The sequence below is a fragment of the Terrapene carolina genome, unplaced genomic scaffold, assembly GCF_002925995.2.
Source record: "Terrapene carolina triunguis isolate 2854851 unplaced genomic scaffold, T_m_triunguis-2.0 Scaffold68, whole genome shotgun sequence".
NCBI classification, from domain to species: domain Eukaryota; kingdom Metazoa; phylum Chordata; order Testudines; family Emydidae; genus Terrapene; species Terrapene triunguis.
The window spans coordinates 44469469-44483061 of NW_020664419.1; the positions used below are offsets into that span (position 1 = coordinate 44469469).

Consider the following 13593-nt stretch of genomic DNA (forward strand, 5'->3'; position numbering starts at 1 on the left):
CCCACTTTGGGGTCATGACCTACAGTTTGAGAACCGCTGACATAGACTATTGCAAAAGTATGTAATGAGAGTCTGAATGATAACCAAACAATGGAAAGATTTTGCGTTAAAACAGTACAATTTAATAATATTTAATTAAACTGAAGAGATATACAGTAAGATTAATCCTAAGAATCTGAGAGCAAGCTAAATCAAAGAGATATTCAAGAATTTATCTGGAGGCATCTTAAAGTGGTGCAGGACAGTCAGACCATGGCATAGTCAACCAAACACACCCAGGCGACAAGCTAAGAAACTATTAAAATACAAACAAAAAAATAAAAGGATGTTATTTATTTATTTATTATTTACCAAAAATTTTCCCTCTGCAAGTTACAGGACTGACAGATTTGTTAACCAATGGGCTCTCAGCCTGCATGCAGCTACATAGGCAGAACCAGACTGGTCAGTCACTGTTTCTAAGCCTTGTTGCTGTAAACTATCAATTCCTACTGCAGAGCAGAATTTTATACCCAAGAATTCCAATATGGCAAAGGAGAGAAGCTATGGTTCTTGCACCACAGCTTGAACTTCCACCGAGTTCTGGAATGGGAAGAATTTGTGGAAGATTTTCTAGATGCCCGCAAAGCGGAGGTTACACCTTCTGAGAATCCTTCCTCTCATGTGATATTATCACTCAAAACCAGGCAGTTTGTTTTAGATGCTCTGGCTCTGGGTGACAAATTGGTCCCTAAGAGAAAAGGTCCTGCCCCTTGATGACTTCTCCCAAGTCCCCTTTTTGAGGTCTCTTTAGTGCTCTCCTGCCTCAGGTTCTTCTGGGAAGAGGGAAGTGGGCGGGGGATGAGCTGCCTGGCCTGTGTGGCAGCTGGGCTCATGTACTCCACTGCCGGGTGGGAGGGCAGGACAATGGGGTCAGAGTGAGCCATGTTGAGGAGATAGAGAACTTGGCCCCCTCAGCCAGTACAGAGCCATCCATACTACCCGTGCCCTCTCCCTCCTGACCTTCTGGATAGTTCTGGTTAGCAGGGAAAAAGGAGGCCACCTCCAGGAGACAACATCTGTGCCTATCGCCCTTGGATCCCTCTCGGGAGAAAAAAGAGGAGCCCTTGCAATTCACCTGTATCACTGACAACTTTTAAATCAAGATTGGATGTTTTTCTAAAAGCTCTGCTCTTGGAATTATTTTGGGGAAGTTCTATGGCCCATGTTATACTGGAGGTCAGACTAGATACGGGGTTCTCCAACTTCATTGCACTACGAACCCCTTCTGACAACAAAGTTACTACATGGGAGTGGGGGCACAGCCCGAGACCTGCTGCCTCAGCTGGGCGGGGAGAAGGGGCCGGAGCCTGAGCCCCACCACCCTGGGTGGGGGTGGAACTCGGGCTTCAGCTTCAGCCCCAGGTCCCAGCAAGTCTAATGCTGGCCCTGGCGACCCCATTAAAATTGGGTCACGACCAACTTTGGGGTCCCATCCCACAGTTTGAGAACCACTGGACTAGATGATCACAATGGTCTCCTCTGGTCTTGGGATCTATGAATGCACGTAGGCTCTGATACTGTAGCCCTTACTGCCCACAGATCTCACTGAAGTCAATGTGAGCTCTGTGTGCATAAGGGTTGAAAGATCACACCTTTAATCCGTCATTTAAATCAATGTACATAATACAAGAAATTATGAAGTAGCCAGAACAAAATTTGAAAAGAAAACAGTATATTTTTTAAAATTACACCTGAGAGAGCAACATCCTATTTTTTTAAGTCCTCCTGAATGCACAATTACATTTTAGCCCAAATTGCTTCCAAGACTAACAGTAAAATGACTTAAGGCTATTTTTTCTAAAAAATTACATACTTGTCAAGTTTCTTCTGTAATGCAGCCAAAAATTCATTACAATTTACAATGTTATCGGGCAGCCCAACATTAAAAGCATGATCTCTTGCCATGTGATTGAAAAGAACAGACCTATAAAAGATATTAAAGAACATTGGATATATTTGTGTAAGCATGTGAGAATTATTGAGTTAGTGCTTTACTATACGCTAATTGCATTAAAATGTAGACAAGCCAGCATCAAATAAGCAGCATAACAATGTTTCTGTTGCTGGTAGGGATGGAATTAGTTTGACTTACTGAAGTAGAAAATTTTAATTTCAGCCTACTGCATGTTTCAGTAACACTTCAATTACTTAGTCCACATGCATGAAATCTGAGCCACTAACTGAAAATTACAACACAATTTTATTTTTGACCCACATTATTATTATTACAGTTCATCTACTAATGTGTACAGGTGTTTTGAGAAACATGATAAGAGGTCATTTCTCAGCTTGCTCTCTGCTGGTTATCTAACAAAAAAATTAAGGCTATATTTTCAAAAATACTATATACTTCTCAAGTGTCTTCTGTAATGCACCCAAAAATTCATTGTGATGTAATGGGGCCTTGGTGTAAATCCCAATTAGAAAACTTCCTTGAAAGGTCAGCTGTATTTATTTTTTAATCACCATCTTTTCAAAATATTTAGGGAGGATTTCCATTTAATTTTTAAATTTCATGCAGAGGACTTGTTAAAGTCCTTCCACCTTTCATTAGCAGTTCCACATTCTACATACATTTATTCATATGATGATTCATATTTCCTTCTTTTATATATTCCCATGCAGCTAGACAAAATGACTTTCAACTTCCATCTGAGGATTATTAGATGAAGATCCCTTCAAATGCTGATCTTTAGCTTGTCAGATCTGGTGTAAGATGGTTTCACAGACTCCCAATCCCTAGGCTAAACAACACTTCCATCTCTTTACAGTATAGGATAAAGAAGTCTGGTTCCAAGAATCACATCAGAATCCTTCCCTGGTTCCAGTGCCCTACTGTTATGCCACTGAGCTGGCTTGAGGATATTTTAAAAACAGCGAACAAAAGACAGGGTCAATGAACAGTTAATTAAGAGGAAAACAATAGTAAATACACTCAAACTACAAACCTGTTTCCTGTGAATTCTTTATCGCAAAACATACATATGCTATGAAAGCTTGTATCATTTCTTTCACGCTGTTGTTGTTCCAGAATTTCTCTCTGCGTAAATAGAAAAAGTATTTGAATACTCAACCTTAAATAAATAAAGAAAAAGTCTAGCTAAGATCATTCCATCAAGAAATGTTATTTTTTGGACAACTGTATCATGTCATATCTTAATAATTAATCGTTAATGCACAATAATGAGACTATGCAGCTGAATCTTGAAAGTTAGAAAGATTTCAACAGCATACATAATGGTAGTGTACAATCCAGAGAAGCTCTGAAACTCAAATAATCCAGTACAGATTAGATGGAAAGAAATACCATTGACAATGACATTTTTTTCCTCAGCTGGTTAAATGATCTATCAAGGATGGAACATAATAACTGGATTTACCTTAAGGCCCAAATTTAGACCTGGTATAAATAGGTGCAATGGAGTTGTATATGTTTATGCTTAATTTAAATTTGATCCTCAATGTCCTAACATAAGCACAGACAAGGTGAGGACATTTTTAATACAAATAGATATCATAAAAGTAGTCTGAGTTCCTACTAGTAGTTATGGGGATAAAGGAACACATTGGAAAAGTGAAGCTTGCCTATCCTTGCCATTAGCCTCATCTGATTTAGAGTGACAGGCTAGAAATTTCAGAACACTGCTCACAGAACTTTGCTAGCAGAAAAACAACAAACAACAAAAACCTTATAACAAATCATACTGTGCCTGAAGAGAATTGTTATGTTGTTTCAATAGCAATACAGTAGTTACGCTTGAGGAGGCACTTTCATTCTATGCATCTCAGGACCATAAAGTTTGTCATCTTCTGGAAAATTTAACCTTTGGGCTAAAATTTCTCATCCTTTTTCTCAGCCCAAATGATGTATTGGCAAGGTTCTCATTCTCTGTGCAGAGTGGAGCTGCTGCATTCTTTAGAATGCTTCCTCTCTGTGGAGAGCCAGCTCTGCTCTCTGGAGAGTGCAGGGACTGTGACTTGACAATGCAAAGTAACTCAGTGTATTCAAACCACTTTCTCAGACATAAGCCAGGGGAAAATATTAAGGTCTTGCCACATATCCTGGAAGCCAACAAACATTATTGGACCAACAGGTGAAACACATTCGAAGTCTAGAGCCTCACTGAAAACACCCTGTCTCCATCTCCTCAGGGACTGGTCAGAAGTGTCTTACAGCCAATTTCAACTGTTGGAATGAGGCAGAGAGAGAGAGAGAGAATGACTGTCAGGATCCAAAACACATATGGAGCTCAAACATTTTACTGCCAAGAAGAAGAAACCCACTCAAGAATTCCAAACTCTTTTTGAGTGCTCAGAAACTGGGACAACAGTGTCTTCTTACTTCCAGCCAACCAAGCCTCTCAGAGGTAGCAGATAGTACATATCAGCAACCTCGGCTTAAGATTCTGTCACATCAAAAAGTTGCAAAATGAAAAGCATTCATCACATCACACCATTGGGTTATAATATCTATCAAAATCAAAACCATGCTTAATAATGACTACTTCAAACAGGAAGGGGATGGAGAAGGACAGAGATGACCTGGAGGTCTAAGCATCAGATGTGAAATGCCTTCCACCAGACTCCCTAAAACCACCAATTTACATCCCATCAGTGCTGACTCCTCAGGCAAATAAATGGAGTACAGTACAATATAAACGGTAGGGGTCCTTCAGAGGAGACTATATGAAATGAAAAGGCCTGTCTGCTTTGCATGGACATAAAATGTCCCATATCACATTTCATAGGATTCACACTGATGTCCATGGCCAACATGGTCCTCCATGGTCGTGCCCCATGATGTCTGGCTACTAGCACTATAGAACTTTTAAAACATATCAGTTGGACTTTGTTAGAATGAAAGATGCCATGTTCATTTTAAATGTTTTAAATAAATTATTAAATAAAAGATTTTAGTTAAAAAAAAAACAGAATTAATTTCCTAGATAGTTTCCTAACTGTACTGTACTACCAGGAAGACACTGTTATGCAATATTTGATGGTTAGCTGGATAACTCATGATTCCCACCTCACATAAAACTCCTTTTTCTATCTCCTTCAAAAGATAACGTACTTACTATTCTGCAGCACAAATCTCTTGTTTTCCCCTATATAGGCATGTTTCGCAGCTCAAAGGCATTATTTGAAGATGTGAGATATAGCCATTAATACGGAATCACTGTTCTGATATTTCACTCCATGGAGTTTTTAAAAATCTCATTCAAATCATCCAAACAAAGTATTCACTTTATCATTTTCTTTTATTATTCATTGTTAGAAAGTTACTTTTAAAGCTGATAAGTGCGTTTAGTGCTTGCGAAGGTGAGGGATTAATAGCATTGGCTTGAGTCATGTATAGTGAGAACAAGGAGTTGTGCAAGATTTCCCTACAACTCTGCCAATGCACCCTGTTTTTACAGTCCTGGGATTCTGCTGAATAGAGAATAGTGATTGTACCAAACTGTGTAGCAGTTCTGTGATCTGCATGAAGAACGACTTTTTTATTTTGTTTTTAAACTTGTGACAAAAGCCAAGGTTTGAACTCAGGTTATGAGGAAAAGCATTGGCACAGTAATTCATTTCACCAGCTGCATTAAATTTTGAGATAGTTCTAACTCTTTAAATATATATTTCTGCAATTAAATATGTGTACTACAAACAGAAGTAAACAAAATATTTTAGAAATTTAGAAGAATGTTCCAAGACAATTTCAGTACACTATCATATCACAGTGATGAAGAATGTTTGGGCAACCGAAGTTACTGGAGGAAAACAGGAGAGAACAGATTACAAAATAAGTGGAAGTTACAAAACTACAACAAATAAGAATAAATAAAGATTTCAAGCACAGACAGAAATGGGTAGAGTCCAACATGCCAAAACCAGAAATATTATTTTCAGGCAATTAATTTACAATATAAATGCCAAGCCCGCATGCCAAATGGCAAACATGGATTTTAATGGAGTCCCCCTTCTTCTTCATCAATATGTTGTATTAAAGGGACAATGTCAATCTGCAAACGAATCAATTTCAAAATATGAGTTAAAAGTAACATCCCCAAGTCCCCCAGCCATTTTTTATGATTTTTAAACTGCCTCTCTCCTCTGTTGCTGAGGGAAAGACCCACACAAACAACATGGGAAACTGAGGGTATGTCTACACCCAGCCGCTAGTTCGGCGGCTGGCAATTGAAGTTCTGGGTTCGACCTATTGCGTCTTGTCTGGACGTGATAAGTCGAACCAGGAAGTGCTCGCCGTCGACTGCGGTACTCCAGCTAGACGAGAGGAGTACCGCGGAGTCGACGGGGGAGCCTGCCTGCCGCGTGTGGACCGAGGTAAGTTCGAACTAAGGTACTTCGAACTTCAGCTACGTTATTCACGTAGCTGAAGTTGCGTACCTTAGTTCGATTTGGGGGTTTAGTGTAGACCAAGCCTGAGTAAATAATTATAGGACAAACAGATATACACGCAAAGTGCTATCAAATGCAATGTTAAATTGGAAAAAAATAATTTTTTCTAATCTCTTTATGACTGCAATCCTACATGTAGCTTGTAAGAAATGTAAAAAGTTTCAGACAAAAGTAAACGTTTTTAGATAGCAAACTCTTTGAACTATGTGTTTATACTGAGACTAGCACAATGAGGCACTGATCCTGAGTGTGGCATTTGAGAATTAGCATCATACAAATAAGACAACAGTAACAGTAGAAATGTGACTTAAGTTGATAGAAACCTTTTATGCCCTCACCTTCTCAGTCTATGCATAGGAAAATTCCTGGATATGTTTTCCTCATCATCTACAAACAAGGAGGCTATAGGTAAAAGAAAGATGCAACTGATATAGAACATCTAAAAATCACCTTTAACAAAGAAGCTAATGTATTCAAAAGTTGCCAATAAATATTTTCAGTTCCACTTCCCTCTTTTCTTGGTCTTTATAAAAAACCTTCCTAAAGCTCCTACTACATATTGCTCTCTATAATGCTGATCTGCCAATATGGAAAAATTCAACCAGATTATGAGCTAATGTCCACTTTCCATTTAAACAGAAAGGATCAGGATAATAGCATGTAACTGCAGAGACCAGGGCAAAACTCTTCAATTGTCCCAGTATATTAAACTGGAAATACAAAAGAAATTTGATCACTGAGAAGAAATGTGAAACTTGGAGGTTAGAAAAATGTCACTCTTTCATGATGCTCCATTTGAGGTTGTGAGAAGTTCAGAGTCTCTGGCATAAAAACTGCAGTCTCCCAAGGGAGTCTGAGAAATTGCAAGTGTTTCTCTTCTTGGCAGCATTGTTTTGGTAGGAATTATCAGCTTCTCCCAGAAGCACTTAAAATAGCTTTTGTATGGCCAGCAGCTTACAGCAGGTCTATGAATGAATGACTTTTCCATGTAGCTCAAATGCAATAGACCTGACCTTAACAAAAGCTCTAGGAATTGTTGAATTAGAAAAGACAGAAGGCTCAGACTAATAAAAAACATGTGTTGTCTTATACTATCCTTCTTAGTTCTTGAGGATAGCACTGAAAGCCTCAAAATTCTAAAGAAAGAGCTTCAGAAATTCTGAAAAACATCTTGACAAGCATTAGGAATAGGGGACAGAAGGTCTGTCTAAAAACGTAAATGACCTTATCATTATAGAGTCTGAGCAAATTACAATCATTAATGGATTTTTTCTTCACAGCCTCTCTGTGAGATAGGGAAGGATTTTATCCCCATTGTTACAGATGGGGAATTGAGGCACAGGGTACACTCAGTGGGACTAGGTCACACAGGGAGTTTGTGAATAGAGTAAGAATTCAGCTGTTTTCTGAGTCTCAGTCCAGCATCCTATCCACTAGACTACCCAATTCCTACAGTTGTGGTTAAAGCAAAGGAATGGAGGCTGTTCCTGGTTCTTCCCCATTAAGACCACTCTGTTCTTCTGTTTCCCAGTTCATAAAATAACGATACTTATCCTCCTTTGTAAAGCCCGTAGAGAGTAGAGGTGTTATTACTGTTATAGGGCTTGATCCTGCAAGGAGCACTCCGGCCCGGATCCAGCAAAACACTTAGGCATGAACAGTTCCATTGTTAAGCATATGCATAAAAGTTTTCTTGGATTGGGGCCAGATTGCTCTGAAGCTTGCAGGTTCTAGCCCACCACATGTAACTAGATATGGCCCCTCAATCAGTTTCTCTCTAGACTGAGGCCATGTCCGCTTTGAAAGTTTGGTCGACGTAAGTTGTCAGCGAAAGCTGCCAACTTCTGTATATTGCTTGGGTGTATGCACTCTTGGCTGCTTGGTTGGCGTCGTGAGTGTTCACCATGAGTGGCTGTGTTGAGGGAAAATGCAGTGCACCATGGGTAGATATGCCTGTGAGCCCCATGCTGCCATCCAGCACAAGGCCTTGTGGGACATTTTTGCAGAGCTTTGTGGGTTACCAGCAATTCACCCAGGGATTTCAGAAAAGTAGGAGTCAAGTTCCCAGAATACCACATTCTCTATCCCATAGTGTTTGTTCCATTCTGTAATTTTCGTGCCATTTTTAAATTCCCATAGTTACAGGAGCCACTTTTCAGTCTCTACTATGTCTCTGACAGCAGCATGGACCTTTCAGAGCTCAGCATTATTTTACTCATTGCTAATACAGGACGCACAATTCTTCTGTATTTGTAAAACTTCAACGAGCACTACTATAATCGGGTATGTGAGAAGATGTTCGACAACAATGACTGGATGCTAATGGACAATGAATAAAAATGCCAGGTTGCTCCTGGCATTAAGGTGCAGCTCCACATAGTAGATCGCAGCTGCTGGGCCTGAGAATGGAGTGCTGATTAGTGGGATCACACTATAAAGCAGATTTGGGATTACAAGCAGCAGCTGCAGAACTTTTGGATGCGAAAGGCCACGTTCCTGGAATTGTGTGCTGAGCCTGCCCCAGCTTTCCTGTGCAGGCACATTAGAATGCCAGGTGCATTGACACTGGACAAGCGAGTGGCAATTGAACTCTGGAAGCTTGCAACACAAGACAGCTATCGGTAAGTGTACAGTATATAGTTAGTTGTCATGGAACAAGTTCTTATTGTAAAAAGTGGCATACCCTATTGGGAAATTATTTTTAAGTCCATTTGTTTAAATATACCATGTTTCTCACAGAGGTGAAAGCTACTATGTGGTTGTTATAGATAGCTTGATAGCACTTAAACACCCAAGTCAGCATCAGAGCCCCATTATGCTAGGCACAATACAAATGCATAAAAGTGATTGCTCTGAAGAGCTTATATTCTGTCACCCTTACTTACAATGGGAAGTAATATAAAATGCTCAAAATTATAAATATAAAAAGCCTCACAATGTAGGGATATTAAAGAAGGTACTAACAGTGATTCCCCCAAGTGACAGTGACCCCCTCATAATTTGTCCCACACACTTTAAAATCCAGTTTCACCAAGTACAAAAATCTCTTGGGTCTTCTGTTAAAACTTGTAAGCTACTGTCTGAAGAAACCATTGATTAGATCTATCCTGTGAAAGATACTTTACTACTATGTAAAACTTACAAACAAGTTAACTGACTTTGTTCTTGAAGAATGTAAACAAACACTGTAAGCTGTTAAGTAACTTTCACTTCATTCAACGGCTCCTAGGACAGACCCCCCCACCCTCTGTGATTAAAGGGTCGGGAGTCTCAAATGAATTAGCACACACCCCGAAAGTGGTGGAGACAGTAAATTAAAATAAGGTTAAGGTATGGAATGTATGCTGATGAATGCTTGATATACATGGATGGTTAGGGAGGTGCCAGCCTAGAAAGAAAGTATCCATCGGCCGAAGAATGTGTCAAGTGGATGACTAGAAACCCCCGGAGGGTAAACTGGGATCCACCCCATCACCTGGAAGGATGAGAAACACAAACTTTGGACAATGTGGAGCCACCAGGAATGTGCCACTTTGGACAGGAATGTGTGCCATCTGCTGATTGAGTCAGCAACAGCAGGATGAAACAGCTCCCATAAACTAACATAGGAATTAATTCCTATAAAAATGGACTCTAAAGACTGATGACTTTGAGTCTCTCTGCCAGCCTCCAGGAGCATCAGATGCATCTGACACAGACTCTGCTCCATCCTCATGACCAAGCTACCTGGCCAGTAACTTGGCATGAGCAACTTCTAGGCTGGTAACTATAACACCTATACAGAACTTGAATGAATGATTGTGTGAATGAATCTCTCTCCCTCTCTCTCTCTATATATATGTATGTGTATGTGTATGTGTATAAGTAATAAGTAGTCAAACAACGTTGTTTACTTTTATCTTTTGCTTTATCATTATATTTACAATAAATGTGGCATCTTTGCCTTATCCCTCTTAATAAGATCCTGCTGGTTTTTATTTTATTGGTATAACAACAACACTATGCAAACTTGCAGTCTCTGGCCTACATCTCAGCTTTCATTGTCTCATACAACTATGCTAATCTCTGCATCCAGCCCAACCCTCTCCTCCTTACTAATCACTATGTCTCTTTTCCCCCACATCACACCATTCTCCATGCTGTCCCATGAGCTTGAAACAACCTGCTAATAATTGTACACAAAACACCACCCCTTTTCTTCAAATCATCAGTTAAGACCCATCTGTACCAATGTTACAGGCAAACAAAATCAGATCAGCTTCAGATTTTTAGAGTCCCTGTCATAGAAAGCGAGAAAACCTCGGCCTGAGCATTTATGAGGAGTGTAAGAAAGAGCAGCTCTACTCTCAGATTTGGGACTCTCTACTAATAGTTTAAAAACAGCCATACACAGAAGCTGTCAACTGCGAGTTTTCAAACATACTTCACAAAGTGAGCCAGAACAGGAGTTGCTTAACTAATGATAGCAGGCATGAAAAAAACCTGCTTGAGAATGCTAAGCAAACAGCAGAGGAATTTGATTGGCTGAGAGAAATCGTTGCTGAGCACATAAACATAGCTAAGGAGGGTCAAGAGAGGCAGAGAGGAGCTGGCTATCTGCCAGCATATTAGAGGTCAGCCTCATAGCTTGTTTGATGTCCAGAGTAGCCAAACTCCATAAGGAGGGAGACAGTATTTGGCAGACTACTGGGAGAAGGGCAGAGGGACTTCTGAACACTCAAGCTTACCAGTTTTTCCACATGATTCCCAACTTGCCACCAATTTAAAAGGAAACTGCAATTATGCATTTCAAGTATAAGAGCCACAAGCGATCAAGACAAGGACAGAGTAGGCCCGTTACTCAGTGAGAGGGGAAAGACAATAACAGAAAATGTGGAAATGGCAGAGGTGCTTAATGACTTCTTTGTTTCGGTTTTCACCAAGAAGATTGGTGGCAATCTAGCATAGTGAATGCCAGTGAAAATGAGTTAGGATCAGAGTCTAAAATAGGGAAAGAACAAGTCAAAAATTACTTAGACAAGTTAGTTGTCTTCAAATCACAAGAGCCTGATGAAATGCATCCTAGACTGAGTCTAGTCAAGGAGCTGACTGAGGAGATATCTGAGCCATTAGCAATTATCTCTGAAAAGTCATGGAAGATGGGAGACATTCCAGAAGACTGGAATAGGGCAAATATAGTGCCTATCTATAAAAAGGGAAATAAGGACAACCCGGGAAATTACAGACCAGTCATCTTAATTTCTGTTCCTGGAAAGATAATGGAGCAAATAATTAAGAAATCAATTTGCAAACACCTAGAAGATAATGAGGTGATAAGTAACAGCATGGATTTGTCAAGAACAAATTGTGTCAAACCAAAGTGATAGCTTTCTTTGACAGGGTAACAAGCCTTGTGGATAGGGTGGAAGCAGTAGATGTGGTATATCTTGACTTTAGTAAGGCTTTTGATACTGTCTCGCATGACCTTCTCATAAACAAACTAGGGAAATACTACCTAGATGGAGCTACTATAAGGTGTGTGCATAACTGGTTGGAAAATTGTTCCCAGAGTGTAGTTATCAGTGGTTCACAGTCATGCTGGAAGGGCATAATGAGTAGGGTCCTGCAGGGGTCGGTTCTGGGTCCAGTTCTGTTCATCTTCATCAGTGATTTAGATAATGGCATACAGAGTACACTTACAAAGTTTGCGGACGATACCAAACTGGGTGGGTTGCAAGTGCTTTGGAGGATAGGATTAAAATTAAAAATGATCTGAAGTAAATAGGATGAAATTCAATAAGGACAAATGCAAAGTACTCCACTTAGGAAGGAACAATCAGGTGCACACATACAAAATGGGAAATGACTGCCTAGGAAGGAGTACTGCGGAAAGGGATCTGGGGGTCATAGTGGATCACATGCTAAATATGAGTCAACGGTGTAACGCTGTTGCAAAAAAAGCAAACATCATTCTGGGATGTATTAGCAGGAGTATTGTAAGCAAGACATGAGAAGTAATTCTTCCGCTCTACTCTGCGCTGATTAGGCCTCAACTGGAGTATTGTGTCCAGCTCTGGGCACCGTATTTCAGGAAACATGTGGACAAACTGGAGAAAGTCCAGAGAAGAGCGACAAAAATAATTAAAGGTCTAGAAAACATGACTTATGAGGGAAGATTGGTATTGGGATTGGAAGACTGGGATTGGGTTTGTTTAGTCTGGAGAAGAGAAGACTGAGAGGGGACATGATAACAGTTTTCAAGTACATAAAAGGTTGTTACAAGGAGGAGGGAGAAACATTGTTCTTCTTAACCTCTGAGAATAGGACAAGAAGCAATGGGCTTAAATTGCAGCAAGGGAGGTTTAGGTTGGACATTAGGAAAAACTTCCTAACTGTGAGGGTGGTTAAGCACTGGAATAAATTGCCTAGGAGGTTGTGGAATCTCCATCATTGGGGATTTTTAAGAGCAGGTTGGACAAACACCTGTCAGGGATGGTTTAGATAATACTTAGTTCTGCCTTGAGTGCAGGGGCCTGGACTAGATGACCTCTCGAGGTCCCTTCCGGTTCTATGATTCTAAGATGCCAGCTGCTCGCAGAGGTATCAGGATGGCAGGAGGCATTTGAGGGTGCCACGTGAGGAATGAGCATGGGCAAGGCTGGAGTGCAGGATTTTGTGTGACCACCAAAGAGGTGGCATAGCTATAAAATGGAAGTGGAGTCTTGGAAGACATAACAGTGTTGTCAACGACCCAGTGATTGCAAGGATCAGGAGAGATCAGGCAAAAGCAAGGAAATGCTGGAGGCAATCCTTGAGATACTGAGTGAAGAACAATAAGTATTGCTAGCAGTAACCACCTGGGGTTTTTAGATCACACTAAAATAAAAAGTGATATTTAACCCCCCATAGGATTCATTGCCCAACTGATGTGTCACAATACAACTCTACACTAGAGTTTTAAAACATGTTAAATAAAATGTATTAGCTAATATATCTTAAAAACAAAAACAACTTTTATCCTACTGTGGCCAAACCCCTAGAGACAGAAGGTTTGAATTCAGAAGCAAGGGAAATCAATGGAAGCCATATTAGTATCTTTTCTTTTGTAGAACTCCACACAAACCTATTTGCCAGCTGACCCTTAATTGTTGGATTTGTTCA

General features: G+C 40.1%; 1 protein-coding gene across 1 annotated transcript in view; it reads right to left on the reverse strand.

Moving 5' to 3' along the window:
* Positions 1 to 13593, reverse strand: part of ZNF277 (zinc finger protein 277) — a 78125-nt gene that overhangs the window by 14008 nt on the left and 50524 nt on the right. The window contains exons 5-6 of the mRNA XM_029910840.1: positions 2991 to 3082; positions 1856 to 1966 (exon numbers count right to left, since the gene is read on the reverse strand). Of these exons, the coding sequence (XP_029766700.1) occupies positions 1856 to 1966; positions 2991 to 3082 (203 nt within the window). The remainder of the gene's footprint in view (positions 1 to 1855; positions 1967 to 2990; positions 3083 to 13593) is intronic.